At 52.7% G+C, this 25,819-nt stretch overlaps 1 protein-coding gene across 3 annotated transcripts in view; it reads right to left on the bottom strand.

Moving 5' to 3' along the window:
• The window catches only part of kctd1 (potassium channel tetramerization domain containing 1), a 169,060-nt gene that overhangs the window by 71,341 nt on the left and 71,900 nt on the right, over positions 1-25,819 (bottom strand). The window contains exons 1-2 of one of the 3 annotated variants that reach the window (XM_087986731.1): positions 5,283-5,754; positions 494-1,355 (exon numbers count right to left, since the gene is read on the bottom strand). The exons of 1 other annotated variant lie outside the window; for it this stretch is intronic. In XM_087986731.1, coding sequence (XP_087842857.1) covers positions 494-1,355; positions 5,283-5,698 — 1,278 coding nt within the window. In that variant the 5' untranslated portion in view covers positions 5,699-5,754. Of the gene's footprint in view, positions 1-493; positions 1,356-5,282; positions 5,755-25,819 lie in introns of those variants that run through there. One more of the 3 variants, XM_087986733.1, reaches the window with a different exon arrangement.

Here is a 25,819-nt window from a genome sequence, read left to right as displayed (position 1 = left end):
GGTAGTGACCCTCAGGTTAAACTACGACCAATCATCTGTCTCTCTATTCTAGTAGGACTATGGCGACTTGATAAGAGTCATGAGCGGGCAGGCCGGGGGGAACCACGACCAGATTAGTCATGAACAGAGCAGTATGGATGGGCTGAAAGGCCTACTCTTTCTCCCAAGTCCCATGCTCCTATTTATGAAAAGAGGCTTCAAAATAGCCTCTCACTGCCTGTCAGGTGCTTTGAGCTGCCGAGGGGCTGTGCAAGGAGAATATATTAAATTTAATTAGGGCAGAGGATGGAATAAAGCAATAACACACTTAAAACTAACACTTCAAAAAGTGATTGCCCTAAAATAAATAGACATGGTAATTTCCTAAATGCTTTTAAACTGACAGCGACTTTGACAAAGCACAAGTCATATCACAGGTGTTTTTTTCTTAAATTCAAAAGTTGGTTGTCGAACTCTGTGATGAACTTATCAACCTATGATTGCAAAGCATTACCTGGTTTGGTGAAATGGTTATTGATGGAGTGGTCTCAAGCTGATCAGCAGATTCCTGAACCAAGGATTCCTGAAAATCGGTTCTATGCAGAATCACAGTCTGGGAACCTACAGGATTAGAGGAGCGAACACAGAGTCTTTTTGATGATGGAGGAACCGTTTCATCCGGGTGCAAAGGTTCACAAAGACTGGAGTTGACGACTTGCTCCACTTTCACCCCCACAATCTCTTTGTCGTGGTGTTGCAGTGCGTATGGGCATGATTGCTGCTGGCGTGGCCCATTAACATCCTGGGGAGATCGGTGAGGAGCCAGCCTGCTGCCAATACCTGCAATGCTGCTGAGTGTGGCTATGGAGACTGCCCCTATGCAGTGATTGGTGTACGTCTTAGAGAGCTTGGCAGCCTTGGACAGCATCTGCATACGAGTGCCCAACAAGTTCTTGCCGATAGCTTTGTTCTCATACCAAGTCACGTCAACTTCACTGCAATGATCTCTGGGTCTTTGAAAGAAAGCCTTACAGAGGGGGTTGCGTTTCGAAACATACTTGACAAAACTTGCGTAAGGGCAGAACTCTGTGCCTGTTTCATACATCCTAGGGAAGTTCTCCTCATCGTTCACCATTCTTTTCTTGCTCCAGGTTATGGAGCGAGATTTATGGTATGGTCCACAAGCTTTGTAATAGACAAATCTTCGCCCATCCTCATCAGTGGCCAAGCCAAAGGAATCCTCCTCCAATTCTCTCTGGTTCTCCCTCCCCCTTGTGCAGAAGTACATGCAGATCTCGAACCAGACTTTATTGAGCAACCCAAACGGGGTGTTGGTATCGAAGGCGCTGGATGTGTAGAGTTTCCTCAGATCGGACCTGGTGATAGGGATTTCACGACATGATTGGTCTTGATGACATGATACAGTAATTGTTGGGAAAAAGATAAGAGTTCTTTTTTTTCTAAAAAAAAGATAATCACTAGGTGCTAATCAATACTTGCGCTACACCATTTCACTTTCCTGCACAGGTCCATGTAGTGTGCTTGTAAATAGGTGCCTACAGGAGGGAACATTACAACGCTTTAAGTACACTATTGCAGATTGCAGTTTGATTCTGACAGAACCACTCAATGTACAACAAAGGCACCCATTAGCATCCAAAATGGCCATAGTAGACTGACACCCATCCCAGACTGACACCCATCCCAGTTTCCCTTGAACATCCAGAAACCTGCACATTTATTATAGAGCAGCAGTATTTGGCCAGGTGCTAATGGGTTGAGAAAGAATACTTTGAAATCATGGTACTTCACGCATTGTCATGTGTTGATCTGGCATGATAATCACATCTTATGATTATCACAAAACGGAAACAAAGGTTGACCTTGGCTGTCGTATCACGGTATTGGAATACTTGGATTTTACAGGGACATTTATAAAAGAATAAAAATCAGCCAATTTTAGGTAATTATGGATGCATCTCCGGAACAGTTTTAATATCAAAATTTCTGTAACTATTCCATGATTAATCTCAATGTTACTTCCCACAAACTCTGGGGTTTTTATCTTGCACATTTCCATCAGGACTCAAAAGGTATCAGTTATCTATTTTTCCCCTTGACACCATTTTGGGAGGGAAGGGAATTAATATTTTTGACAATTTGAAGACTCATTATAAAACTTTGTAGGTGGTCAGAGATTCTCGTATACATTAATGCTTAAACTATTCAAAATAGTTAAACCCCATCTATTAAATGCTTGTTTCTTGCCTGCAGACAAAGAATAATTCAATATTTCTCATTTCAATAATAGTAGCATGCTGTGTTGATTCAATACCGAGAAAAAAAAGAAACCTTCAAATTTCAATCCCACTCAAACGACTTTATTAAAAGTGAATTGGACAGACGGTTAGAGGTTGTGTCTCCTTCATGTAACAAAACATTTTTAAAAAATTGTCTAAAAAGGGCAGAACAAAAGAAAAACATTAACTCACAAATCGTATCATGAGGAAACACCAAATGATTAGCACTAATTTGCACTGAGGGCGAGGATTGGCAACCAAGTACTGGCATAAAATCAATAAGGTTCACCACAAGAGAGAATGGTCAGGGTTAAAGTTAGGGAGTCAGTGCACAGGCTGAACTTAGCAGTTGGAATTTATTGTCTGCACGTGTGTTGTTATTAATCTGTGCACCCACAATTAACTCAGGGCAATTTAAAAAAGAAAAAAAAACATGCAGACAGAGCCCAAAGGTTCAACTGCTTAATAGTACCACAGAATCCTAGGAGGCCATTTGTCCCATCAAGTGAAATGTGTGGCCGGACAAGTAAGCATCCAAACCAATCCTACGTTCCAGCTCTCTGTCCACCATCAAAGGTTTTTTGAACCACAAGGAGGGTACCTGTCTCCATTACCACCTGCAGGCAGTAGTGTTCTAGAACCTGCTAGGTGGGGGAGAGAAACAAAACTCCACTCAAAACTTGTCATCGTTAATCCATGCAGCCCTCAAAACCCTTTACCCTGAGATTTATACCAATGACTCTGAGCTCACGTAAAGGGTGACCCTTCCCAATTTGACGTCAACCATTTTTCTTTTGTGACTACTTTGCAGGGGCAATAACAAAAGCAAACGTTTTCCAGAATCATCCCTAGATGTGTGAAGTACACATGAAAAAGAAAGAAGTGACGCATGTTCCCTTTTTCAGGTTGGGGAGGGGGGGGGAATAAGCAGCTCTCAATATTTAATAAAGCCAGGTGGCAAGGGTTAATCACCCTGAGGGAGATTTGGACCCCTAAATGAGGAAGGGATTGGAGGGGATAACCAAGGGGCTTGGTTGAAAAGGCATGGTGGAGGTGGGGAATGGATGGGGTGGGCGATTAGATGGAGAGGGTGACAGGGAGTGGGGGGGAATGGGATTAGGATGAATGGGTCGCACGGGGGGGGGGGGAATGAGGGGGTGTACCTGCTGATGGCCTGTTTCTCGAAGTTTCTGTGGGTGAGGGAGTGGGACTATGGGGGACGCCGCTCTCTGTGTGCGCGAGAGGGGTTTTTTTCCTCTCGGGGGGTGGCGTCTCTGTGTGGGCGGGGGCGTGTACCTGCTGATCGCCTGCTTCTGGAAGTTTCTGTGGGGGGGTGTGTGTGTGGTGGGTGGAGAGGGAGTGTGTGTGTGTGTGGGAGGGGGGTGTGTGGGAGGGGGGTGTGTGGGAGGGGGGTGTGTGGGAGGGGGGTGTGTGGGAGGGGGGGTGTGTGGGAGGGGGGGTGTGTGGGAGGGGGGGTGTGTGGGAGGGGGGGTGTGTGGGAGGGGGGGTGTGTGGGGGGGGGTGTGTGGGGGGGTGTGTGTGGGGGGGTGTGTGTGGGGGGGTGTGTGTGGAGGGGTATGTGGGGGGGGGTGTGTGGGGGGGGGTGTGTGGGGGGGGGTGTGTGGGGGGGTGTGTGTGGGGGGGGTGTGTGAGGGGGGTGTGTGAGGGGGGTGTGTGAGGGGGGTGTGTGGGGGGGGTGTGTGAGGGGGGTGTGTGAGGGGGGTGTGTGAGGGGGGTGTGTGAGGGGGGTGTGTGAGGGGGGTGTGTGAGGGGGGTGTGTGAGGGGGGTGTGTGAGGGGGGTGTGTGAGGGGGGTGTGTGAGGGGGGTGTGTGAGGGGGGTGTGTGAGGGGGTGTGTGGGGGGGGTGTGGGGGGGGTGTGGGGGGGGTGTGGGGGGGTGTGTGGGGGGGTGTGTGGGGGGGTGTGTGGGGGGTGTGTGTGTGGGGGTGTGTGTGTGGGGGTGTGTGTGAGGGGGTGTGTGTGAGGGGGTGTGTGAGGGGGTGTGTGAGGGGGTGTGTGAGGGGGTGTGTGTGGGGGTGTGTGTGGGGGTGTGTGTGGGGGTGTGTGTGGGGGTGTGTGAGGGGGGTGTGTGAGGGGGGTGTGTGAGGGGGGTGTGTGAGGGGGGTGTGTGAGGGGGGTGTGTGAGGGGGGGGTGTGAGGGGGGGGTGTGTGGGAGGGGGGTGTGTGTGAGGGGGGTGTGTGTGAGGGGGGTGTGTGCGTGGGTGTGGGTGTGTCTGTGTGTGGGTGTGTGTGAGGGTGTGTGTGGGGGTGTGTGTGGGGGTGTGTGTGGGGGTGTGTGTGGGGGTGTGTGTGAGGGTGTGTGTGAGGGTGTGTGTGAGGGTGTGTGTGAGGGTGTGTGTGAGGGTGTGTGTGAGGGTGTGTGTGAGGGTGTGTGTGAGGGTGTGTGTGAGGGTGTGTGGGGGGGTGTGTGAGGGGGTGTGTGAGGGGGTGTGTGAGGGGGTGTGTGGGGGTGTGTGTGAGGGTGTGTGTGGGGGTGTGTGTGGGGGTGTGTGTGGGGGTGTGTGTGGGGGGTGTGTGAGGGGGGTGTGTGAGGGGGGTGTGTGAGGGGGGTGTGTGAGGGGGGTGTGTGAGGGGGGTGTGTGAGGGGGGTGTGTGAGGGGGGTGTGTGAGGGGGGTGTGTGAGGGGGTGTGTGAGGGGGTGTGTGAGGGGGGTGTGTGAGGGGGGTGTGTGTGGGGGGTGTGTGTGAGGGTGTGTGTGGGGGTGTGTGTGGGGGTGTGTGTGGGGGTGTGTGTGGGGGTGTGTGTGGGGGTGTGTGTGGGGGTGTGTGTGGGGGTGTGTGTGGGGGTGTGTGTGGGGGTGTGTGTGGGGGTGTGTGTGGGGGTGTGTGTGGGGGTGTGTGTGAGGGTGTGTGTGAGGGTGTGTGTGAGGGTGTGTGTGGGGTGTGTGTGAGGGTGTGTGTGAGGGTGTGTGGGGGGGTGTGTGTGGGGGTGTGTGAGGGGGTGTGTGAGGGTGTGTGTGAGGGTGTGTGTGAGGGGGGTGTACCTGCCGATGGCCTGCTTCTGGATGACGGGCCCCGCTCCCCGCTCCTCGAGTTTCCTGATGACCGAGGCGAGTGTGAGGTTGGCGCTCCTCAGCTCCGGGTCCTTGCTCAGGTCCAGGGTGCGGCTGTAAGGAGGTTCATTTAGGTAGCGGTTCAGGGATGAGCGGATGCTGATCAGGGATGACTTGCTGTAGACCTGGCCGCTCTTGGAGCGGGCCTCGGCGTAGAAGGAGCGCAGCGCCCGGCACAGCTCCTCCTTGCCCAGCAGCTCGAAGTCGGCCGGCTGCTCCTTCTCGCTCAGGTACTCCCGGAAAATCTTCACCGCGTACCGGGTGGCCAGCCGGGTGTTCTCGCTCAGACCCAGGGCCAGACCCAGGCCCGCACCGGGCACCCGGGCAGCCGCCAGCTCGGACACCATCTCCGCCTCCTCACCCCCCCGCCGCCGCCCCCGCAGCCGCAACTCAGGGACACCGGGCAGGCCGCCCTCCGACTCCGGGACCGCCGCCGCCTCCTCCTGCCCGCTCGCCGGCATCACACCATCATCACCGGCTCACAGCGAGGGAGGGAGGGAGCATGCGCGGGATTGGGGGCGGGAGAGGGGGGTGACATGGGTGGGGGGGGTGGGGAATGTGGGGAGTGTGGGGGGAGGGGAATGTGGGGAGTGTGGGGGGAGGGGAGTGGGGGGAGGGGAGTGGGGGGAGGGGAGTGTGGGGGGAGGAGAGTGGGGGGAGGGGAGTGTGGGGGGAGGGGAGTGTGGGGAGTGTGGGGGGAGGGGAATGTGGGGAGTGTGGGGGGAGGGGAATGTGGGGAGTGTGGGGGGAGGGGAATGTGGGGAGTGTGGGGGGAGGGGAATGTGGGGGGAGGGGAATGTGGGGGGAGGGGAATGTGGGGGGAGGGGAATGTGGGGGGAGGGGAATGTGGGGAGTGTGGGGGGAGGGGAATGTGGGGAGTGTGGGGGGAGGGGAATGTGGGGAGTGTGGGGGGAGGGGAATGTGGGGGGAGGGGAATGTGGGGAGTGTGGGGGGAGGGGAATGTGGGGGGAGGGGAATGTGGGGGGAGGGGAATGTGGGGAGTGTGGGGGGAGGGGAATGTGGGGAGTGTGGGGGGAGGGGAGTGTGGGGGGAGGGGAGTGTGGGGGGAGGGGAATGTGGGGAGTGTGGGGGGAGGGGAATGTGGGGAGTGTGGGGGGAGGGGAATGTGGGGAGTGTGGGGGGAGGGGAATGTGGGGGGAGGGGAATGTGGGGAGTGTGGGGGGGAGGGGAATGTGGGGGGAGGGGAATGTGGGGGGAGGGGAATGTGGGGAGTGTGGGGGGAGGGGAGTGTGGGGGGAGGGGAGTGTGGGGGGAGGGGAATGTGGGGAGTGTGGGGGGAGGGGAGTGTTGGGGGAGGGGAGTGTTGGGGGAGGGGAGTGTTGGGGGAGGGGAGTGTGGGGGGAGGGGAATGTGGGGAGTGTGGGGGGAGGGGAATGTGGGGAGTGTGGGGGGAGGGGAATGTGGGGAATGTGGGGGGAGGGGAATGTGGGGAGTGTGGGGGGAGGGGAATGTGGGGAGTGTGGGGGGAGGGGAATGTGGGGGGAGGGGAATGTGGGGAGTGTGGGGGAGGGGAGTGTGGGGGAGGGGAGTGTGGGGGGAGGGGAGTGTGGGGAGTGTGGGAGGAGGGGAATGTGGGGAGTGTGGGGGGAGGGGAATGTGGGGGGAGGGGAATGTGGGGGGAGGGGAATGTGGGGAGTGTGGGGGGAGGGGAATGTGGGGAGTGTGGGGGGAGGGGAGTGTGGGGGGAGGGGAATGTGGGGAGTGTGGGGGGAGGGGAATGTGGGGGGAGGGGAATGTGGGGGGTGTGGGGGGAGGGGAATGTGGGGAGTGTGGGGGGAGGGGAATGTGGGGGGCGGGGAATGGGGGGAGGGGAATGTGGGGAGTGTGGGGGGAGGGGAATGTGGGGAGTGTGGGGGGAGGGGAGTGTGGGGGGAGGGGAATGTGGGGAGTGTGGGGGGAGGGGAGTGTGGGGGGAGGGGAGTGTGGGGGGAGGGGAGTGTGGGGGGAGGGGAGTGTGGGGAGTGTGGGGGGAGGGGAATGTGGGGAGTGGGGGGGGAGGGGAATGTGGGGAGTGGGGGGGGAGGGGAATGTGGGGAGTGTGGGGGGAGGGGAATGTGGGGGGTGTGGGGGGAGGGGAATGTGGGGGGAGGGGAATGTGGGGAGTGTGGGGGGAGGGGAATGTGGGGAGTGTGGGGGGAGGGGAATGTGGGGAGTGTGGGGGGAGGGGAATGTGGGGAGTGTGGGGGGAGGGGAGTGTGGGGAGTGTGGGGGGAGGGGAGTGTGGGGGGAGGGGAATGTGGGGAGTGTGGGGGGAGGGGAGTGTGGGGGGAGGGGAGTGTGGGGGGAGGGGAGTGTGGGGGGAGGGGAGTGTGGGGGGAGGGGAGTGTGGGGAGTGTGGGGGGAGGGGAGTGTGGGGAGTGTGGGGGGAGGGGAATGTGGGGAGTGTGGGGGGAGGGGAATGTGGGGAGTGTGGGGGGAGGGGAATGTGGGGAGTGTGGGGGGAGGGGAATGTGGGGAGTGTGGGGGGAGGGGAGTGTGGGGGGAGGGGAGTGTGGGGGCAGGGGAATGTGGGGAGTGTGGGGGGTGGGGAGTGTGGGGGGAGGGGAGTGTGGGGAATGTGGGGGGAGGGGAATGTGGGGAGTGTGGGGGGAGGGGAATGTGGGGAGTGTGGGGGGAGGGGAATGTGGGGAGTGTGGGGGGAGGGGAGTGTGTGGGGAGGGGAGTGTGGGGGGAGGGGAATGTGGGGAGGGGAATGTGGGGAGCTGGGGGGGGGAGGGGAATGTGGGGAGCGGGGGGTGGGGGGGGGGGAATGTGGTTGTGGGGGGAATGTGGTGGGGGGAGGGGAATGTGGTGGGGGGGGAGTGGGGGTGGGAATGTGGAGGCGTGGGAGGAATGTGGGGGGTGGGGGGAATGTGGGGGGTGGGGAATGTGGGGTGGGGTGGGGGGGGAATGGGGGGTGGGGAATGTGGGGTGGGGTGGGGGTGGGAATGTGGGGGGTGGGGGGAATGTGGGGGGTGGGGAATGTGGGGTGGGGTGGGGGGGAATGTGGGGGGTGGGGAATGTGGGGTGGGGTGGGGGGGAATGTGGGGTGGGGTGGGGGTGGGGAATGTGGGGTGGGGTGGGGGGGGGAATGTGGGGTGGGGTGGGGGGGGGAATGTGGGGTGGGGTGGGGGGTGGGGTGTGGGGGAATGTGGGGTGGGGTGGGGGTGGGGAATGTGGGGTGGGGTGGGGGTGGGGAATGTGGGGTGGGGTGGGGGGGGAATGTGGGGTGGGGTGGGGGGTGAATGTGGGGGGGGGAATGTGGGGTGGGGGGAGAATGTGGGGTGGGGGGAGAATGTGGGTGGGGGAGAATGTGGGTGGGGGGAGAATGTGGGTGGGGGGAGAATGTTGGGGGGGGAATGTGGGGGGGGGCGTGGGGGTGGGAATTTGGGGGTGGGAATGTGGGGGGGGGAGTGGGGGTGGGAATGTGGGGGGGGGGAGTGGGGGTGGGAATGTGGGGGGGGGGGTGGGGGGAGGAATGTGGGGGGGGTGGGGGGAGGAATGTGGGGGGGGTGGGGGGAGGAATGTGGGGTGGGGGGGAGGAATGTGGGGTGGGGGGGGGAATGTGGGGTGGGGGGGGAATGTGGGGTGGGGGAGAATGTGGGGTGGGGGGAATGTGGGGGGGGGGAAGTGGGGGTGGGAATGTGGGGGGGGGAGTGGGGGTGGGAATGTGGGGGGGGGAGTGGGGGTGGGAATGTGGGGGGGGTAGTGGGGGTGGGAATGTGGGGGGGGGAGTGGGGGTGGGAATGTGGGGGGGGGTGGGGGTGGGAATGTGTGGGGGGGGTGGGGGTGGGAATGTGGGGGGGAGGGGAATGTGGGGGGGAAGGGGAATGTGGGGGGGAAGGGGGAGGGAAATTGGGGGGGGAGGGAAATTTGGGGGAGGGGGAGGGGGAGGGGAATGTGGAGGGGGAGGGGAATGTGGAGGGGGAGGGGGAGGGGAATGTGGAGGGGGAGGGGGAGGGGAATGTGGGGGGAGGGGAGGGGAATGTGGGGGGAGGGGAGGGGAATTTGGGGAAGGGGGAGGGGAATTTGGGGGGGGGAGGGGGAGGGGAATGTGGGGGAGGGGAATGTGGGTGGGGGAGGGGAATGTGGGGGGGGAGAATGTGGGGGGGGAGAATGTAGGGCGGAGGAGAATGTGGGGGGGGGAGAATGTGGGGGGGGGAGAATGTGGGGGGGGGAGAATGTGGGGGGGGAGAATGTAGGGGGGAGGAGAATGTGGGGGGGGAGAATGTGGGGGGGGAGAATGTGGGGGGGTGGAGAATGTGGGGGGGGAGAATGTAGGGCGGAGGAGAATGTGGGGGGGGAGAATGTAGGGGGGGAGGAGAATGTGGGGGGGGGGGAGAATGTAGGGGGGGGAGAATGGGGGGGAATGTGGGGGTAGGGGAAGAATGTGGGGGGGGGGAAGAATGTGGGGGGGGGAAGAATGTAGGGGGGGGATGTGGGGGGGGGAGAATGTAGGAGGGGAATGTGGGGGGGGAGAGAATGTAAGGGGGGGAATGTGGGTGGGGAGAGAATGTAGGGGGGAAATGTGGGGGGGGAGAGAATGTAGGGGGGGAATGTGGGGTGGGAGAATGTGGGGGAGGGGGAGCAATGCGGGGGAGGAATGTGGGGAGGGGGAATGTGGGGGGGGGGAGTGGGGGGGAGGAATGTGGGGGGGGGAGAGGAATGTGGGGGGGGAGGATGTCGGGGAGGAGGAATGTCGGGGGGGAGGAATGTGGGGGGGGAGGAATGTGGGGGGGGAAGAGGGGGGAGTGGGGGGGAGGAATGTGGGGGGGGGAGGGGAATGTGGGGGGGGGAGGATGTCGGGGAGGAGGAATGTCGGGGGGGAGGAATGTGGGGGGGGAGTGGGGGTGGGAATGTGGGGGTGGGAATGTGGGGGGGGAGTGGGGGAATGTGGGGTGGGGGGAGGAATGTGGGGTGGGGGGAGGAATGTGGGGTGGGGAGGGGAATGTGGGGGGTAGGGGAATGTGGAGGGGGGGAGGGGAATGTGGGGGGTAGGGGAATGTGGAGGGGGGGAGGGGAATGTGGGGGGTAGGGGAATGTGGAGGGGGGGAGGGGAATGTGGGGGGTAGGGGAATGTGGAGGGGGGGAGGGGAATGTGGAGGGGGGGAGGGGAATGTGGGGGGTAGGGGAATGTGGAGGGGGGGAGGGGAATGGGGGGGGAGGGGAATGTGGGGGGGGAGGGGGGAATGTGGGGGGAGGGGGGGGGAATGTGGGGGGGGGGGGGAATGTGGGGGAGGGGAAATGTGGGGGGGAGGGGGGGAATGTGGGGGGGGGAGAAAATGTGGCGGGGGGGAGAAGAATGTGGGAGTGGGGGAAGAATGTGGGAGGGGGGGGAAGAATGTGGGAGGGGGGGGGAGAATGTGGGGGGGGAATGTGGGTGGGGGGGGGGAGAATGTGGGGGGGGGAATGTGGGTGAGGGAGGGGGAATGTGGTGGGGGGGAATGTGGGTGAGGGAGGGGGAATGTGGGTGAGGGAGGGGGAATGTGGGTGGGGGAGGGGGAATGTGGGTGGGGGGGAATGTGGGTGGGGGAGGAATGTGGGTGGGGGAGGAATGTGGGGGGAGGGGAATGTGGGGGGAGGGGAATGTGGTGGGGAGGGGAATGTGGTGGGGAGGGGGAGGGGAATGTGGTGGGGAGGGGGAGGGGAATGTGGTGGGGAGGGGAATGTGGTGGGGAGGGGGAGGGGAATGTGGTGGGGAGGGGGAGGGGAATGTGGGGGGAGGGGGAGGGGAATGTGGGGGGGAATGTGGGGGGGGGGGGAGGGGAATGTGGGGGGGGGGAATGTGGGGGGAGGGGGGGGAATGTGGGGGGGGAGGAATGTGGGGGGGAGGGGGGAAATGTGGGGGGAGGGGGGAAATGTGGGGGGAGGGGGGGAATGTGGGGGGGGAGAGAATGTGGGGGGGGGAGAGAATGTGGGGGGGGAGAAAATGTGGCGGGGGGGAGAAGAATGTGGGGGGGGGAGAATGTGGGGGGGGAATGTGGGTGAGGGAGGGGGAATGTGGTGGGGGGGAATGTGGGTGAGGGAGGGGGAATGTGGGTGAGGGAGGGGGAATGTGGGTGGGGGAGGAATGTGGGGGGAGGGGGAGGAATGTGGGGGGAGGGGAATGTGGGGGGAGGGGAATGTGGGGGGAGGGGAATGTGGGGGGAGGGGAATGTGGGGGGAGGGGAATGTGGGTGGGGGAGGAATGTGGGGGGAGGGGAATGTGGTGGGGAGGGGGAGGGGGAGGGGAATGTGGTGGGGAGGGGGAGGGGAATGTGGTGGGGAGGGGGAGGGGAATGTGGTGGGGAGGGTGAGGGGAATTTGGGGGGGTGGGGGGGGGAATGTAGGGGGGGTAGGGGGAGGGGAATTTGGGGGGGTAGGGGGAGGGAATTTGGGGGGGTAGGGGGAGGGGATTTAGGGGGGAGGGGGAGGGGAATGTGGGGTGGAGGGGGAGGGGGAGGGAGAGGGGAATGTGGTGAGGGGCAGGGGAATGTGGTGGGGGGGAGGGGAATGTGGTGAAGGGGAGGGGAATGTGGTGAAGGGGAGGGGAATGTGGTGGGGGGGAGGCGAATGTGGTGGGGGGGAGGCGAAGGGGGGGGAGGGGAATGAGGTGGAGGGGAATGTGGGGGGGGAGGGGAATGAGGGGGGGAATTTTGGGGGGGAGTGGAATGGGGGGGAATGTGGGGGGGGAGGGGAATGGGGGGGGGAATTTTGAGGGGGAGTGGAATGGGGGGGGAAGGGGTGATTGGGAGGAAAGGTAGGGTAGGCAAGATGGGAAGGAGCGAAATGGGGAGATGGTGGGAGGTAAGGAGGAGGGAAGATGAGGTGTGAAAGGAAGGAAGGAGGAAAGATGGGAAATGGGAGATGGGGAGGGGAGATGGGGGAGGGAAGAGTGAGGGGAGATGGGGGAGGGAAGAGTGAGGGGAGATGGGGGAGGGAAGAGTGAGGGGAGATGGGGGAGGGAAGAGTGAGGGGAGATGGGGGAGGGAAGAGTGAGGGAAGATAAGGGTAAGGGGAGGGAGGGAGGGAAGGGGAAATGTGGGGTGGAAAGGGGTGGGGAGATGGGGAGGGAAGAGGAGGGGAGATGGGGGCAGCAAGGTGGAGAGGAAATGGGGGAGGGGAGATGGGGAGAGGAAATGGGGGAGGGGAGATGGGGAGAGGAAATGGGGGAGGGGAGATGGGGGAGGTAAGGGGAGGGAAGATGGGGGCAGGGGATGGGAGGGGAGATGGGGGCAGGGGATGGGAGGGGAGATGGGGGCAGGGGATGGGATGGGAGGGGAGATGGGGGCAGGGGATGGGATGGGAGGGGAAATGGGGGGAGGAAAGGGGATTGGAGATGGGGAAGGGGAGGGGAGGGGAGGGGAAATGGGGGGAGGAAAGGGGAGATGGGTGGAGGGAAGAGGGGAGATGGGGGAAGGGGATGTGGATGGAGGGAAGGGGGGGAGGGGATGTGGATGGAGGGAAGGGGAGGGGATGTGGATGGAGGGAAGGGGAGGGGATGGGGATGGATGGAAGAGGAGGGGAGATGGGGGTGAGAGAAGGGGAGATGGGGGGAGGGGAGGGGGAGGTGAGATGGGGGAGGGGGAGGTGAGATGGGGTGGGAACAGGAGATGGGGGAGGGAAGAGTGAGGAGAGATGGGGAGATGGGGGTGAATGGAAGGGGGAGTGGAGATGGGGGTGAATGGAAGGGGGAGTGGAGATGGGGGTGAATGGAAGGGGGAGTGGAGATGGGGGGAATGGAGATGGGGGGAATGGAAGGGGGAGTGGAGATGGGGGGAATGGAGATGGGGGGGGAGGGAAGGGGAGGGGAGATGGGGGAATGGAAGGGGGAGTGGAGATGGGGAAGGGAAGGGAAGGGGAGTGGAGATGAGGGAAGGGAAGGGGAGTGGAGATGGGGGGGAAGGGAAGGGGAGTGGAGATGGGGGGGAAGGGAAGGGGAGTGGAGATGGGGGGGGAAGGGAAGGGGAGTAGAGATGGGGGGGGGGAAGGGAAGGGGAGTAGAGATGGGGGGGAAGGGAAGGGGAGTAGAGATGGGGGGGAAGGGAAGGGGAGTAGAGATGGGGGGGGGGGAAGGGAAGGGGAGTAGAGATGGGGGGGGAGGGAAGGGGAGTAGAGATGGGGGGGGGGAAGGGAAGGGGAGTAGAGATGGGGGGGGGGAAGGGAAGGGGAGTAGAGATGGGGGGGGGGGAAGGGAAGGGGAGTAGAGATGGGGGGGGGGAGGGAAGGGGAGTAGAGATGGGGGGGGGAGGGAAGGGGAGTAGAGATGGGGGGGGGGGAGGGAAGGGGAGTAGAGATGGGGGGGGAAGGGAAGGGGAGTAGAGATGGGGGGGGAGGGAAGGGGAGTAGAGATGGGGGGGGGGAGGGAAGGGGAGTAGAGATGGGGGGGGGAGGGAAGGGGAGTGGAGATGGGGGGAAGGGGAGTGGAGATGGGGGTGGAGGTGGGGGAATGGAAGGAGAGAAGGGAGATTTGTCGGCTGGAGGGGAAATGGTGGAGGGAACTGGAAGGGAGATTGTGGTGAAGGGGTGTAGTGGAGGTGGAGGGCAGGAGCGAGGGGAACTGGGGGAGGGAAGGGGTGGCGGGAAGTTGGGGAGGCGAGATATGGAGAGGGGGATGTGGGGGAGGGGAGAGGAGGGATGGGGATGGGATACCATCATGGACAGATGCATCTGCATCTGGCAGGTTGGTAATGATGAGCTCAAGTCTGTATTTGCCTCTTGTTGGTTCCCTCACCTAATATAGAGACAATCGAGCAGCTGTGTCCTTTAGGACTTGACCAGCTCGGTCAGTAATGCTGCCGCCAAGCCACTCTTGGTGGTGAACATTCACATGCCCCATCCAGATTACATTCTGTGCCTTTGCCCCAATCAGTGCTTCCTCCAATTGTTCAACATGCAGGAGTATTGCTTCATCAGCTGAGGGAGGATGGCACATGGTAATCAGCAGGAAGTTTCCTTGCCCTTGTTTAACCTGAAGCCACAAGACCTCATGGTTTCTGGACTTAATACCTGTATTAACAACTCAGAAATGGTGATACTATTCTCTGGGATGTAGTCATAGTGATGGAACTGTATCTTCCACACAAGGACAGTTTGTTACTTGACTAGACTAAGAGACAGCTGTCCCAGTTTGGCCTTAGACTTTGCAGGTTTGACAGGGCTGTTTCTGTCATTGACTAAGACACCAGAAACAACAATGCCAAATGGTTCCTTTGTTGAGACTTTTTGAATGGTTTGATTCAATCACTATAAACTGAATGTTGGTAGGCCATTAGAGAGGGTATTTCAGAATACATGATCAAAAAAATGATATATTTCATTGCAACAGTGAGCTATTTAATATTCAGTCACATTGAGCGTCCGGAGTCACATGTAGACCAGACCGGGTAAGGACGGCAGATTTACTTCCCCGAAAGGACATTAGTGAACCAGATGGGATTTTATGTTAGCTGAAAATGTGTTGCTGGAAAAGCGCAGCAGGTCAGGCAGCATCCAAGGAACAGGAGAATCGACATTTCGGGCATAAGCCCTTCTTCAGGAAATCCTTGTTCCTTGGATGCTGCCTGACCTGCTGCGCTTTTCCAGCAACACATTTTCAGCTCTGATCTCCAGCATCTGCAGCCCTCACTTTCTCCTCGGGGATTTTATGTTTTAGAGGTTTATAAAATCATGAGGGGCATGGATAGGATAAATAGGCAAAGACTTGTTCCTGGAGTGGGGGAGTCCAGAACTAGAGGGCATAGGTTTAGGGTGAGAGGGGAAAGATATAAAAGGGACCTAAGGGGCAACGTTTTCACGCAAATGGTGGTACATGTGTGGAATGAGCTGCCAGAGGAAGTGGTGGAGGCTGGTACAATTGCAACATTTAAGAGGCATTTGGATGGGTATATGAATAGGAAAGGTTTGGAGGGATATGGGCCGGGTGCTGGCAGGTGGGACTAGATTGGGTTGGGATATCTAGGCAAAAGTGAGGACTGCAGATGCTGAAAACCAGAGTTTAGATTAGAATGGTTCTAGAAAAGCACAGCAGGTGAAACAGCATCCTGATGAAGGGCTTTTGCCCAAAACATTGATTTTCCTGCTCCTCAGATGCTGCCTGACCTGCTGTGCTTTTCCAGCACCACTCTAATCTAGACTCTGGGTTGGGATATGTGGTCGGCATGGATGGGTTGGACCGAAGGGTCCGTTTCCAGGCTGTACATCTCTATGACTCTAATTGGCAATGAATTAATGGTAATCATTAGAATGTTTATCCGGGTTTTTTTTTTAAATTTATATTCTGCTATCTGCTGTGGTGGGATTCGAACCAGCAACTCCAGAACATTTCACTGTTTTTTGTTGTGTTTCTAATCCAATAACAATGCTACTAGGCCATCATTGCCTCTATAATGACAGTATGAATAATAAAGATGTAAGAATGTAAGTACTTGTTACAAATTTGGATCTATCACAGATACCTTTTCAGTAGTGTGTTTAATTCTTATTGGCTTTATATTCTTCCTCTTGTGGGCACTAATATGTTCTGCTCATGATGTACTTACAAAGTCCAACCAATATTTGAAAAAAAAATTAATTGAGTGACAATAATAGAATCGTCATTCAAAGCCAACAAATTGCATTCATAGAACATGTTTGACACAGTAAAACATCCCAAGCTGTTTAATATCATCGCAACAAAATCCAGGCCAACCAAGAATCCAGAAGATACCACATAACAGCCAAAAACTGTTTGTATCATGCCACAGCAATAAAACACGTCAAAAATAATACAATTGCCTCCTCCACCACGTCTTGAAAAGCTGAAAATGCATCACTATTGTATGTTATCAGTCTAAAAGCAGGTATGACATTATAATATATTGGTTCCGTAATGATACATGACTCCATAGACAGCCACTTAACACATAGCATGCAGCAATAGTGAATGTGGAAACTGATGACAAGGATTGACAGGTAAATAAACCATTGCAATGTTTCCACGTTAATATCCATATTTATGGCCCTGCAATAGTTATGGTGTCATAGTATTAACAAAAAGTCATATTAGTCATAAAAAAAGGTATAATTCATTGCAATAGAGGATTTAATGTATTTCATATAATTTACAGAACAGAAACAAACATGTTCACCCCACTGCTCTGAATTAGTGTTTATGTCCCACAAATATCGTCCCATTATTTAATTTTATTAGTGTAATCCTCTCCTGGAAGCAACTATCCAACCTGGCCTTAAATTCATCCACACCCATTCACCTCAACCAGTGGGAGTTAAATCTATATACTAACCACTCTGTTTATAACAGTTTCATTTGAATTGTATATTGGATTTCTTGGTGGCTATTTTTATTGATGGTCTTTAGACTTCTTTTAGATCAATCTTTTAGATTAGTTTAGGTTGAGTCTGCACTCATTGGAGTTAAGAAGAATGAGGCCATCTTATTGAATCACAAATCTTGGGGGAGATGTGGAGAGATTGTTTCCCCTTGTGGGAGAGCCTAGGATTGGAAGGTATAATCTCAGCATAAGGGGTCACACAGTTAAGAGAGATGAGGAATTTCTTCTCTCAGAAGCTGGGGAATTCTTTATTCCACAGAAAAGGCTGTTGAGGGTGGGTCATTAAGTATATTCAAGGCTGAAATAGATTTTTATTCAGTAAAGGGAATTAAGGGTTATGGGGAAAATGCAGGAAAGTGGACTTAAAGATCATCAGATGAGCCATGATCTCATTGAATGATGGAACAAACCTGAAGGGCTGAATGGCCTACTTCAACATCTTATGCAATTAAAACCTTTCTTCTTTCTACTTAGCAGTCCTGGAATTATATTTGTAAATTTTATTTTTCAGTCTTTCCTGTGCCTCAGTATTAGAATGACAATGTAAATAATTATTTCAAATTTGGATCTACCGAAGATACATTTTCAATGATATAAGTCATTTTCCAATGTAGACGAATCATTCTTGCTCTCATGAACAGAGGCTTCCCCAGAAGTACTTAAAAAAAAATCAGATAAATTATACAAAACTTTTTCACTTTATTCTTTCATAGGATGTAACCATTGCTGGCCATTTATTAGCTAGCCCTAATTGCCCTTGAATGGATTAGTTTGCTTATCCATTTCAGAGGGTAGTTAAGAGCCAGCCACATTTCTATGGGTCTGGAGTCACATGTGGACTGCCACTAGCTAAGGACACCAGACTTCCTTCTCTGAATGACATTAGTGAACTAAATGAGTTTATATGACAATCGACACGTGTAATATTCCAGAAATGAGCTCTCAGTTCCAAATTTTTAATCATTAAGTTTAACTTGCACCATCTGCCTTTGGAGGATTTGAATCCATGTCCCCAGATGGTAGTGTCCATGTGGACACATGGGAACACCACCCACCAGGTACACGGCAGATATTCACGTGACTCGGCCAGTGTGGTCTACCTCATACGCTGCAGGCAAGGATGCCCGAAGGCATGGTATAATGGTGGGACCATGCAGACGCTATGGCAACAGATGAATGGACGCCGCACAACAATTGCCAGACAGGGATGTTCCTTCCCAGATGGGGAGCCTTTCAGCAGTCAAGGGCATTCAGCCTTGGATCTTTGGGTAAATACCCTCCAAGGCAACCTTCGAGATACACAACAATGCAGAATCACCTAGCAGAAACTGATAGCCAAGTTCCATACCCATGAAGCTGGACTCAACTGTGATCTTGGGTTCATGTCGTGATACATGTGACCCCATCACACTCTCCTGTATCTGCAAAATTTTACTTAGTGTCCTGTTTTGACACCATCACCTTCATAACTTGCTATGATCTTTCTACCTTAATCAGCTCGTACAGTTTTGGATTACTTGTTACTTTGGTTAGACCCTCTTATACCTATCATGCAACTGTTATACCTATCTTGTTATTCCAGCCATTTGGTGTGTCTTCAGCACAACCTTGTTTTTAATTTTTGTAATTATCTGCCTTAATTAATTTGATCATAGGTCATCCCTTTGCTTGCTATTCAGCTGTTGACACTTTACTCACACTGACACTTTTGATCACCCACAGAGATTTGTTATTCAGCGTGTCGACACTCCACACACCATTTGTACAATCGTTTGATCTCTCTGCTTATAAATTCTGTGCCTACGTGCTCCTTTTCACTTCACCGAATGAAGGAGCAGTGCTCCAAAAGCTTGCGATTTCAAATGAAGTATTGGACAATAACCCAGTGTCTTGTGACTTCTGACCGTGTCCGCCCCAGTCCAACACCAGCACCTCTACCTTGTGAAAAAATTAAGATATAGAAGGTAATATATTGGAATGGATTAAGGATTAACTAACAGGTAGAGGGTGGGAGGAAACAGGTCATTATCATGTTGGCAGGTTGTGACCAGTGGGACACTGCAAGGATCAGTAAGACCATAAACCGTGGGAGTAGAAGTAGGCCATTCAGCCCATTGAATCTACTCACCATTCGATGAGATCATGGTTGATCTGATAAACCTCAACTCCACTTTCATGCCTTTTCCCCATAACCCCCGACTCCCCTCACTGATTAAAAACCTGTCTGTCTCAGTCTTGACTATACTTAATGACTAGCCTCGACATCCCTCTGCGGTAAAGAATTCACTCCTCTCTGGGAGAAGAAATTCCTCCTCATGTCTGTCTTAAATAAGTCCATGAATAAGTACTTAGGTCCTAGATGTTTGTTATGAAGGTTCTTTGTGATTAATATTGCTTAGAGGATTTAAGTTTTGAAGGAGTGTGGAAACAGGAATTTATTTCAACTTTTGTGGATGTATCTTTATGAAAGGTCCGTGAACTTTCACTGTACATATCGGGGACCTTTATTTTAAATAAGGCTTCCTATAAATCACATGACTGGTGATAACTGCTTGCTTTACTGTAAACATCACTGGACTTAGTTTTGAACAGTGACTGGCTAGGATATGTCTTGTTTGACCCGGATCAGTTAGAGTAAAGCCAAACTAGGTTGGGTGGGTTGGCCGTGCTAAATTACTCAGTGTCCAGAGAAACTAGATGGATTAGCCATGGGAAATGCAGGGTTACAGGGTAGGCTGGGTCTGGGTGCAGTACTCTTTGGAAGAGCAATGTGGACTCAATGGGCTGAATGGCCTGCTTCCACACTGTGGGGATGCCAGGATTCAATAACCAACTGAGTTAGAGGGAACCCTGCTAAGAACAAGCTGAATTGGAGGAAACCTTGGTCTGAACTAGCAGACCAGCTGATCTCTCCTGTTTCTGAAATGAACCTTTGTTGAGCTCTGGGTGAAACATATTTGTGACTTTGAAAGAATAATTGAAGGAACATCTCAAAATTGTACTTCTTGAGCAAGTATGTCTTCAAGTTTTGAGAGACATTTGGGCATGATTACTAACTCGATACATGTCTGAACATCCTACACTATTGTTTTGCCTTCAAGACTAACTCTTTAACCAAAGTATTTTTTTTCTGAAAACCATCTCTGCTGAGAAACCTTTTATTGCTCTGGAGATATTTAGAGGAATAAACATTTATACTTCTATATTACTGACTGTGTATGATCCCCAATTACTGCACTTTTATTGAACATATCTTCTCTGATAGTAAACTCTTAATTGTGTTTATTAAGAAGCTTGATAGAATATTTATATGAAGTTTAAAATAAAATAAAGCTACTTAATTGCACATCTTGGTAAGTGGAAAAAGCATTTTGTTTTATGTTGTGACCTAGAGAGTAGTGGGAATTGAGTGGTGGAGCACTCCCCAGCCTCAGTCAAAAAATATCCAATGATGAGGATGTAGAAACCCAATGTAATATTCCCAGACAGGAAGGTGATAAAAAGCTAGGTAGGAACGTTTGTTCTGTGGAACATGCAAAATAACTGCAAGAGTATTGAGACAGACCTGAGTGGGTGAGTGGACATGGCAGGTGGAACATAACGTGGAAAAATGTGAGATTATCCACTTTGATAGAAAAAGCAAATGTGTAGATTATTTCTAAAATGCTAAGAGGTTAGAAAGTATAGATTTACAAAGTGATTTATGTGTCCTATGAAGAGACATTGGGGAAACTGGGCCTGTATCCAGAGTGTTGAAGGATGAGAGGTGATCTCAATAAAATCTACAAAATACTTAAAGGGATAGACAGGATGGATGTAAGTCAGATGTTTCCATTGGTTGGGGAGTCTAGAATGAGGAGACACAACTTAAAAATAAGGTACATGTCACTTAGGACTGAGGTGAGGGAAGACTTCCTTTACTCAGAGGGTTGTGAACCTTTGAAATTCTCTGCCCCAGGAACCTTTGGAAGCTCAGTTTTTGAATATGTTTAAAGTAGAGATTGTTAGATTCCTAAATACCAATGACATGAAAGGATATGGGGCGGATGGAGGAAAAAGATATTCAAGGGGATGATCAGCCATGACCATATTGACTGGTGGGGCAGGCTTGATAGACTGAATGGCCTATTCCTGCTCCTATACTCCAATGTTAAAGTGACTAATTTTCTGAATCCTTTTATGAAAACATGCTGAAAGGATACTAAAGGTGACAATAGAAACATCCCAAAGGAAAGGAAAATTTTAATGAAAATGTAAATTAATATAAGTATTTGCTATAAAAAAAAGTCTTACATTCAAGCATTGGCTACATTGCCTTATAAAGAAATACTTAGTTGGGTATAAAGTACTTTGAGGCATTCTTAGCTGGTGAAAGATATTATGTAAATAAGACCATAAGACCATAAAACATAGGAGTGGAAGTAAGGCCATTTGGCCCATCAAGTCCACTCCGCCATTAAATCATGGCTGATGGGCATTTCAACTCCACTTACCCGCATTCTCCCCGTAGCCCTTAATTCCTTGTGACATCAAGAATTTATCAATCTCTGTCTTGAAGACATTTAGCATCCCGGCCTCCACTGCACTCTGTGGCAATGAATTCCACAGGCCCACCACTCTCTGGCTGAAGAAATGTCTCCGCATTTCTGTTCTGAATTTACCCCCTCTAATTTTAAGGCTGTGTCCACGGGTCCTAGTCTCCTCGCCTAACGGACACAATTTCCTAGCATCCACCCTTTCCAAGCCATGTATTATCTTGTAAGTTTCTATTAGATCTCCCCTTAATCTTCTAAACTCTAATGAATACAATCCCAGGATCCTCAGCCGTTCCTCGTATGTTAGACTTACCATTCCAGGGATCATCCATGTGAATCTCTGCTGGACACGCTCCAGTGCCAGTATGTCCTTCCTGAGGTGTGGGGACCAAAACTGGACACAGTACTCCAAATGGGGCCTAACCAGAGCTTTATAAAGTCTCAGTAGCACAACGGTGCTTTTATATTCCAACCCTCTTGAGATAAATGACAACATTGCATTCGCTTTCTTAATCACGGACTCAACTTGCATATTTACCTTTACAGAATCCTCGACTAGCACTCCCAGATCCCTCTGTACTTTGGCTTTATTAATTTTCTCACCGTTTAGAAAGTAGTCCATGCTTGTATTCTTTTTTCCAAAGTGCAAGACCTCGCATTTGCTCACATTGAATTCCATCAACCATTTCCTGGACCACTCCTCCAAACTGTCTAGTTCCTTCTGCAGCCTCCCCACTTCCTCAGTATTACCTGCCTGTCCACCTAATTTCATATCATCAGCAAACTTCGCTAGAATGCCCCAGTCCCTTCATCCAGATCATTAATATATAATGTGAACAGCTGCGGCCCCAACACTGAACCCTGCGGGACGCCGCCTGTCACCAGCTGCCATTCTGAAAAAGAACCTTTTATCCCAACTCTCTGCCTTCTGTCAGACAGCCAATCCTCAATCCATACCAGTAGCTCACCTCGAACACCATGGGCCCTCACCTTGCTCAGCAGCCTCCCGTGTGGCACCTTATCAAAGACCTTTTGGAAGTCTAGATAGACCACATCCACTGGGTTTCCCTGGTCTAACCTACTTGTCACCTCTTCAAAGAATTCCAACAGGTTTGTCAGGCACGACCTCCCCTTACTAAATCCATGTTGACTTGTTCTAATCCGACCCTGCTCTTCCAAGAATTTAGAAACCTCATCCTTAATGATGGATTCTAGAATTTTACCAACAACCGAAGTTAGGCTAATTGGCCTATAATTTTCCATCTTTTGTCTTGATCCTTTCTTGAACAAGGAGGTTACAACAGCGATCTTCCAAATCATCCGGGACTTTCCCTGACTCCAGTGACTTTTGAAAGATCTCAACCAACGCCTCCGCTATTTCCTCAGCCACCTCCCTCAGAACTCTAGGATGTAGCCCATCGGGGCCAGGAGATTTGTCAATTTTAAGACCTTTTAGCTTTTCTAGCACTTTCTCTTTTGTAATGGCAACCATACTCAACTCAGCCCCCTGACTCCCTTTAATTGTTGGGATATTACTCATATCTTCCACTGTGAAGACTGACGCAAAGTACTTATTAAGTTCTCCAGCTATTTCCTTATCTCCCATCACTAGGCTTCCAGCTAGGCTTTATGTTCAGAGATTTTTGTTTTTAAAAGTACACAAAACTGATGGCAATCTGGGTTTTGTCCCCACTTACATCTACGATGAGTAAGGATGGCATTCTTAATTTATGAACAGAGTGCACTCATTTGAAATTGCTTGGTGGCTGCTAATTTTTCTCTGGCTAAAAGAGAAATTTGTAGAGACTCCTTTGATGACAGATTCAATCTTTTAGAGCTGATTGAGTTGACCTCACCTTGGATACTGTCAGGAATGGGACCTTCATTACTAGCCTCAGTACCCATAGGAAATTGTCACGGGATTGCAGAGCTGCTTGCTATCCAGTACCCCCTCACGTGAAGCATCTATGTATGGATTATAAACAGTACTGCGTTTGACAGTGATTCTTCAGATGTCCAAAGGACTGCTGCCAATTCTTTGACTTGTCATTACCCCACAAGCATGGGTGATGACTGATTTAAAATTAAAACTTGCGACCTCGCAGCTTTCTCTGAACTTTGGGCACTGCTTGATTCTGCCGGACGGAAACTGCAAGAGGCCTCATTAACATGTTTCAATGCCATATTGGGATGTTTTGGTATTCATTAAGAGGTCATAGTTTTAGGAGAAAGGGTATCAGATTTAATACAGAGATGGGGAGGAATTACTTCTCTCAAAGGGTCGTGAGTCTGTGGAATTCACTCCCCCAGTCCATGGTGGACACTAAACATGTTTGAGGAGGAGGTAAACAGATTTTTAATTTGTAATGAGTTGAAGAAATATGGAGAACGGGCAGGAAAGTGGAGTTGAGACTGAGATGAGATCAGCCATGATTGTATTCAATGGCAGAGCAGACTTGAGGGGCTGGTCAGGCAGCATCCAAGGAGCAGGAGAGTCAATGTTTCGAGCGTAAGACTTTCATCAAGAATGAGGCTTGTGCCCTAAGGGGGCTTAGATATGAATGGGGGGGGGGGGGGGTGGGAGAGAGTCTGGGGGAAAGGTAGCTGGAAATGTGATAAATAGATGAAGGTGGTGGGGGTGAAAGTGACAGGTCGGAGAGGAGGGTGCAGTGGATAGGTGGGAAGGAAGATGGACAGGTAGGACAGGTCAACAGGGCGGTGCTGAGTTGGAAGGTTGGATCTGGGATAAAGTGGGGTGGATGGAGATGAGGAAGCTGGTGAAATCCACATTGATCCAGTGTGGTTCGGGGTCCCAAGGCAGAAGATGAGGCGTTCTTCCTCCAGTGGTGAGGGTTTGGCGGTGGAGAGGCCCAGGACTTGCATGTCCTTGACAAAGTGGGAGGGGGAAGTTAAAGTGTTCAGCCACAGGGTGGTGGGGTTGTTTAGCGCGTGTCCCAGAGATGTTCTCTGAAACGTTCCGCAAGTTGGTGTCCTGTCTCCCCAATGTAGAGGAGACCACATTAGGAGCAACAGATGCAGTAGGTGACTTGTGTGGAAGCACAGGTAATTCTCTGTTGGATGTGGAAGGATCGTTTGGGGCCTGGCACAGTGGGAAGTGGAGGGAAGTGTGGACGCAGGTTTTGCAATTCCTGCGATGTCAGGGGAAGGTGCCGGGAGGGGAGGGTGGGTTGGTGTGGGGCGTGGACCTAACAAGGGAGTCGTGGAGGGAATGGTCTCTCCGGAACACAGATAGGGGTCAGGAGGGAAATACATCCCTGGTGGTGGGGTTTGTTTGTCGGTAGTGGAAATGGTGGAGGATGATGCGATGTTTCCAGAGATTGGTTGGGTGGAGCCTCATTCCTGATGAAAGGCTTATGCTGGAAACATTGACTGTCCTGCTTATCGGATGCTACCTGACCTGCTGTGCTTGTCCAGCACCTTCACTTGTTGACTCCGATCTCCAGCATCTGTAGTCCTCACTTTCTCCTGAGGGGCTGATCAGTTCTCTCTTGCTCTTAGTTCTTATGTTGATGTTTCTTCAAAACCCATGACCTCCACCATCTCAAAGGACAAGGGCAGCAGTTACATGTGAGCACAAACACCTTCAAGTTCCCCTCTTAGCCACTCACCATCCCGACCTGGGTAAATATTAGAAGTTCCCTCACAGTTATTAGGTTAAAAATTTGAAACTATCCCTTCAAAAGCACAATGAGAGTACCTGCACTCCAAAGATTACAGTTATTCTTGAAGGTAGCTCACCACTACCTTTCTCCTGGGCAATTAGGGACGGGCAATAAGTACTGGCTGAGCCAGAGACACCCACATCCCATCAATGAAAAGTAAACAAAAAAGTCATGGTGACCTTAAAGCCACCCTAAGTTTTAAAATATTGATTAACTTACATTAATAAAATCGCATCATTTAAGAATATATTTGTGAATATTTTCTTGTATCAATATAGGAGAACAAACCAGTGCCACAGAAAACAAAAATAAAATTGATGCAATCATCAAATACAAATAGAAAATAAAACTGGGCATCTTTAAAACCACAAAAATGCCACTAAGTTGATTAAATGCATAATCTAGTCTCAGGGCTATGATTATGGTTCAGGGCTTTTTCTTAAATAAAACGTTCTCATTATAGTTGGTTACCAGAGGACACAGATATAAGATAATAGACAGAAGTTCCAGAGGGGGGAATTCGAGAAGGAATTTTCTTTTTTAATTTAGCAAGTACATTTACTGAGCAGTAACTTTCATCAGAGAATTGGATAAATACTTGAAAAGGAGAAATTTGCAGTGCTGTGGGGAGTGGGCCTATTCACTCTTTCAAAGAGTCAGCATAGACATTATGGGCCAAATGGCCTCCTGTGTTGGGTGATCCGGAAGTAATTTTTCTCTGTTCAACTATCCATCTTGGTGCCGGCAAGTAAGGTTCTATCAATTGTGCCTCTGGACGGGGCATTCAAGAACAGACCAAGTCAGGTTTATTTTCCTTATTCTTTCACGGCTTGCAATTGTGCTGATCAGGTCAGCGTTTGCTGGCCATCCCTAATTGCCCCTTGAACTGACTGTCTTGCTTAGCCATTTCAGAATCAATCTCATTGCTGGTGTTTGGA

This window comes from Chiloscyllium plagiosum, unplaced genomic scaffold (assembly GCF_037043375.1).
Source record: "Chiloscyllium plagiosum isolate Xiang-an unplaced genomic scaffold, Cpla_swu_hap1 HiC_scaffold_4, whole genome shotgun sequence".
Classification (NCBI taxonomy): Eukaryota; Metazoa; Chordata; class Chondrichthyes; order Orectolobiformes; family Hemiscylliidae; genus Chiloscyllium; species Chiloscyllium plagiosum.
This window is presented reverse-complemented; position numbering and strand designations above follow the sequence as displayed.